Genomic DNA, 6,068 nt, shown 5'->3' on the forward strand with positions numbered 1-6,068 from the left:
CTTCACCAGAACTACGAGCACCTTTTTAAAGTCAATGACAAGTCAGTGGGCGGTTCCTTTTACCTACAGTCAAAAGTAAGTGCTCTAAACGTGCATTCACTTTCACTTTCCAGACATTTTTTTAAATGTGTACAGTTAAGGCAGCATGAACATAAAAATTGGTACATTGTTTTTGCTTGTCTAAAGATGAAATCAGCACCAAAAAATAAATAAATAATTAAAAAGTACAATTTTATACCTGTAGGTGTCAGAGTTTTGAGTCTCAAACTCAGATCTTTCTTCTGCCAGATATTGTGAAGACAGAACTAGCTGTTCTAAAAGGTTTTTTAAACTGTTGCAAAAGGCATTTTCACCCTTTTTTTGCTGTTCTCTTGGGTTCTGATGATGCAACGACGAATCCAAACAAACCAAAAGGAATCTCTACCAAGAGGCTGAGAACATTCGCTCCACTTATTGGTCAGATGTGTCTGAGAACTGAGGAAGTATCGAAATAAAAGATATATATCATGTCAATTTAAAGTGGCACAACATCAGAGTTGGCATTTGCTCATAATGGTGGAAATGATAGAAATACACCAAAACCATAACTTTGCTCTTTGTGTTGAATTTCCGCTCATTCACACTTTGCTTGGGGAAAACACTCAGCAGAATAAAGTAGTTCATGTTGATCATGTAGCACAGATCATGTGACGGTTGCAGGTTTCAGTGCCCTGCCTTCTTCCACAATACAAAGTTAACTGGTCATACGAGCTGTTTAGTTCCTGAGGGAAAACTAACCAGTCTGATCAGACTGAACTAAAGAGTGATGATGTTAAATGACTCTGATGCTGACAGATTACCTCAGAAACTGTTTATTCTCAGAGATGCTGTTTGTGTTCAAAATACCTGTTTTAAGGCTAAAGACAGAAAAGTCACTATGGGGCAGATTTCACTGGCTGACTGGTCAGATCGGACCAAAGTCCATGTTTGAAAGCTCAGTGTTTTTTTCGCTCTCAGGACCAGCCTGATAGTTTCTATGACAGATGTGCAAATACAAACTTCTCACTCCTATTTTAGTCTTCTCATTGAATATCAAGTAACACGTGGGTGGAGTCGACTCTTTGTAATGAGTAATGTTTGACGTTCAGTCAGTTGCTCTGTACTTCCTCTTTACTGTGACTAATTTGTATTTTAAAAACATTGAAGTCACCTCTTTCTCTTTGTCATCACTGTTATTGTTTGTGTGTAGGTGGTGCGAGCAAAAGAGCGTCTGGACGAGGAACTAAGTATACAGAAAAAAGAAGAAAAGCAGCAATCACAGCAGAACACGGAAACATGAAGGACAAAGCGATGCCCGGTCTTTCCTCTCCCCATCCTCTGTAAATTATAACCCAATTAAAAGTCTTCTCCTTTTCTCTAGTTTTGACTTTGTGACACTTTTTTTTCCAAGCAATGAGGTGCAAAAAAGGAAACTATAATTCTAAACATACAATTTTAGCTTATGTGCTGAATTTAACTGCATCGAGTTGAATGTTAATCAGGTTATTCTGGGTGGGTTTTCACCTGTTTTAATGTATATGTGAGATAGAAATGAAAATGCACACAGAAGTATCAAATGCAGCTTTATTAAACATTTTTTTGTTTTCATTGACATTATTATCAATATCGTAATAAAATTCCTCTAAAACAGGAGAACGCCGCTATGTTGTACCAATTGGAGACTTTTACAACTCTAAAATTCTGCATGTTCGACCATAGAACATGACGCCAGGAAAAAAAAAATATATTTTCATATAATCATTTTCTTTTTCATAGTGTATAACTTCTATATTTACCTATAATAATAAAAAGGCACTTGGAAAAATTAAAATACTGACATAATATCTCACAAATGTGCAAAAAAACAGAACTTGGAACAGGCCTTGCGTGGCCTTAGTCTTATCATTAACCCTTTGTGCAACGCCGTAGCGCTTTCGGTCAGCGGCACCCCTTTTACCCTGACCCGACTCGCTGACAGCTTTTTGCCCTGGATTTCAGCTCCACGCGTCTCAACGTGAAGTGTTAAAATCTGCAGGAACGCGTACCACTTTTTCTTTTTATGCTATATGAAAAATAAGATTTTAGAATTCAGACATTTTAGCGACTCCGAATGACTTTTTACAATGACTTTGTTCCCAAAAACAACCGACGAATAACGCACTACGCTGAGAAAAGACGTGACAGCATCACCTTATCTACACTCGCTATAAAGGGGGGAGGGGGGCGGTTTATTACAGGCTGAGCTCAAAGGGTTAATGGATCGTACAGCTTATTTAATATTAAAGATGGGTGGACCCTGGAAGGATCCGTGTCAGTATCGTTCAGACTTCTGCAGCCACGCAGAGTCTCTGTCCCTGGCTTCGACCAGCAAGAAGAAGAGACAGACAGGGGAGGTGGAGGAGGAAGAGGAGAGCTGCAGCATCTGTGGGTTTCACTGTTGCCATGGAAACCGTGTCTAGCCTACTTAACACCTGTTTTGGTGACATCATACGCCAGGATTGTCCACTCAAAGAGCGAGAAATTCTTTTCAATTCAATGCCCACCCGGACTCCAAAGACAGGCCAATGGTGTGTGTGTGGTGTTTTTTTGGGGGGGGGGGGGGTCTCTGAGATAATAGTGACTAACAAAATTACTGAGGCAGAAACACAGGTAGGCTGTGAATCCTGGTGGACCTGTGGGCAGCACAAACTCAGGCACGGGGGTTTATACTTCTTTTGTTTGCTGTGAAAGTGGCCTTTTTACTATCCCTGTCAAAACAAGAAAAGCTTTTTGGCCGGGAGGTGGGGGAGTTGAGCCTGTAGGTTTAATCTATAAAAAAAAAAAGAAAGAAAAAAGCCCAGAGGGCAGCTAGAGTTCAGTGGCCTAGTTTTCTGCAGGCTGGTATGCCTCCGAGTGGCTGCCACATTGGGCACAGCACAGCGACTTCAGAGCTGAGAGGGCCGTTTGCTGGGGTAGGTGGCCAGATGGAGAGTGGCTGCGCTGCACAGCCATCCTCCACTGGCATACAGCCTCTGCTCTCATCTCTCCCCGTCCCTTGTCTATTCATTTATTCATTCAGCCAAGCCTTTCTCTTTGCTCTCACGCTCTCTCAGTGCTGCCCAACATTTCACAGTCAGATGTTTTCCTTTTTGTTGTTTTTTTGTTTCGGATACTCTCTCAATAAAGACATTTATTATGCTCACACTCCCTCAGTGGCACACACCGGTGTGTTTGTCTTGGAGGACTGTAATGTCAAAGCAGTGGTTCCAACCTTTTGGCTTAAGACAAAAGGGATCAAATCTGCAGTTATGGCCTCGAAATCAGGGTTGCCAGGTTTTGGTAGAATTTTAGAGTTTTGGAAGTGCTGCCTCTTGTTTGTTCTGCATGAAAATTGCACACATCATTCATTTGAACCCAAACCTACTGAACAGATTACAGATCACTGTGTCTGCCACCTTGTCTTTTTGCACAGTGTATGGTCTTAGTCTTAATATATGTTCAGCAGATCCCCCAAACACTGATACCGTTCCTTACAACACGGTTTCATTTTAACTCTTTAAGAAATTTAACAGCGTCGCCCTTTACATATCAATAAAGACGTTGTTTGACGATCATTAGAGCAGGTTCTATGTTTTTTTCCAAGGGTAGCCTTGGTAAGCTGTATAGGCAGAGCTCACTTCTGATTCAAACCCAGTCATTTTGCTCTGGAAGCAGATCTGCAATATGACAGAAAAGACTCAGATCAAAGAGAAACAAAGGTTACCCATAGAAGGCATCCAAGGGGGAGGAGTTAAGGAGTTTGTGACACTGTATAGGAAACCACACTGAGGACTTAACTGTCTCTGTGAGGTTACGCTCGGGAAAGGCAGTGTGTTAAAGTACATGATAACATACTACAATGGAAAAAATTGGCCATAGGTGTGAACAGTGGTCTGTCTCTCTGTTAGCCCTGTGACAGACTGGTGAGCTGTCCTTTTGCCCAGTAAAAGCTGGGATACACGCCAGCATCCCTACTAATCCTGAAGAGGATGGATGGGTGGATGGCAGCACTAGATGATAGAGATCACTTGAATTATTAAAATGATCCTGAGGGGCAAAAGAATCACACTGGATTCATTATTCTAGAAAGACTAAAGATTATTCACATATAGGTCTAATGGCAAAATAACGGGCTGGCAAACAGACTTAGTGTCATCCACTGATCTACTGAAGCATTTTTAAAGTTTTTAAAAATTATTACCCGACCCTTCAGATTTATAATAATATCCCTTTTGTCTCCCAGATGTCAGATTGGGGACCACTGCTGCTGGAAAACCAACCAAAGCTCTCCCTCTCTTCGACTCTTCGACCTCTCGAAAGACTCATCCTCGACAGCAGAAAGCTGATTTGCAGAGAAGCCATGACAGAACACAAGAAGCATCTTCAACATTAGAAAAAATGTCTCGTCTGAACAACAGCAAAACAAAAAGAGAGAGAAAAAAAACACGAAACAGCAATAACTAAATGTATCGCCCCCTTGGATAAAGTGATGAAAAAAGGAGACAGCCAATGAAGCGGAAGGAGAGGGGAGAGATGGAGGAGTGAAGAGAGAGGAGGGCTGGGGTTTATGTCAGTCTCTTGAGGGAATGTTCCTTGTGTTATGATCCTCCTCTCCCGCTCCTCGACCTCTCTCTTCTGTGCACGCAGCAATCAAAGTCAGTGTCACGGACAATTACTGAGCGACAGGCGTCTGGAAGGACCCACAGCAGGAAAAAAAACCGGACTGAGAGCAAAACAACTGATCAAAGAACCGTGTAACATTTCATAAGAACACACAAGGGATATAGTTTGTGATAAGTGCATGTCGACAGCTTTATCAAACCATGAGAAGTTTCCCAGAAGTTAAATGAGTCTTTTTTTGTTGTTGTTTTGTCCATTTTTGCCCCTTTGGACAGAGTAAATTGAGGCAGTTTGCAATAGTGTGGCTTCATATTCAGTCCAGCTGTATGTGGCACTGAGTGCACAACACCCCCCCGCCCAAACACACCTCCACCCCTCCTCTGTGGCACAATGTGAACATCCCGCTTGCAGTTTTCCAGGTACTTTTGGCACAGCGTGAAAACTTGTTGAACTCAGGACAAATATTCGACCGACGGCTCCGGGTTGGACCTCGACTGGACGACCACCTGTTTTTCACAGCTGGTTTTGGGTCGGGTTACTTAAAAAAAAAAAAAAAAATACAAGACAGTAGTGTTTATCGCCACAGTGGCCCTTTCATACGCAAGATGGCCGTGTTGATTCAATTACGAGAACGCAGCTGGACAATCCAAGAGAAAAAAACAGTGCTAGTTCTGTAAAAGGCAAGCAGGATGTCGTGTGTGTCACGTCCTACTAGGAGGGGGGTTGGAGGGTGTCGGCTACACCACAGTGCCTTAAATCTCACTTGAAAATCGATTGGTGATTGCCAGGTGATGTAACACCGTTTGTCTATGTTATGTCCTCAGTTTGCTCCGTGCCCCTAAAAGCCCCTAGTCTGCACACCTCGTACACATTCTGGTGGACTAGGCTGGTCTGTGTTGGTCACCCTCTCCCCAAACTGGGGACAGATTGTCAATAGTTAGCAGCAGTTTTGAGGTTTCGATACTATAGCCAGTTGACGCTATTATTCGCTGTGTTTAATGGTCTCGTCACCCCGCACAAATACATTTGAGTTCACTTGCTTTGGTTTGGCAAGCTTGTCTGGATCATATTAATCACAGCGTCCTGCGAGAAATAGGTCAAAACTTTAAAGTGATTTGAGAATCCCCCTGTTTGCCTAAATGTGAGCGCGTCACTTATTGTGTGTGTGTGTGTGTGTGTGTGTGTGTGTGTGTGTGTGTGTGTGTGTGTGTGTGTGTGTGTATCTCACTGCGAAGCTGGAGGCACACTGTCAAAGTACAGTCTTATAAATACTTGTCAATGAAGGAGGACTTTTGTAAGAACACAGAGCACTAAGACTGTCACTTTCATGGTCCTTGTCCATAGAAACAGCAAACAGGAATGCGTAGAGTATAAAATAAGAGAGGAAAGAGGAGCCTGTTGTAAGGCCTTAG

At 42.5% G+C, this 6,068-nt stretch overlaps 1 protein-coding gene across 1 annotated transcript in view; it reads left to right on the forward strand.

Moving 5' to 3' along the window:
- Positions 1-1,398, forward strand: part of coro7 (coronin 7) — a 125,689-nt gene extending 124,291 nt beyond the window's left edge. The window contains exons 30-31 of the mRNA XM_026164950.2: positions 10-75; positions 1,229-1,398. Of these exons, the coding sequence (XP_026020735.1) occupies positions 10-75; positions 1,229-1,318 (156 nt within the window). The 3' untranslated portion in view covers positions 1,319-1,398. The remainder of the gene's footprint in view (positions 1-9; positions 76-1,228) is intronic.
- Positions 1,399-6,068: the final 4,670 nt, after the last annotated feature.

This window comes from Astatotilapia calliptera, chromosome 4, assembly GCF_964374335.1.
Source record: "Astatotilapia calliptera chromosome 4, fAstCal68.1, whole genome shotgun sequence".
Taxonomy (NCBI): Eukaryota; Metazoa; Chordata; class Actinopteri; order Cichliformes; family Cichlidae; genus Astatotilapia; species Astatotilapia calliptera.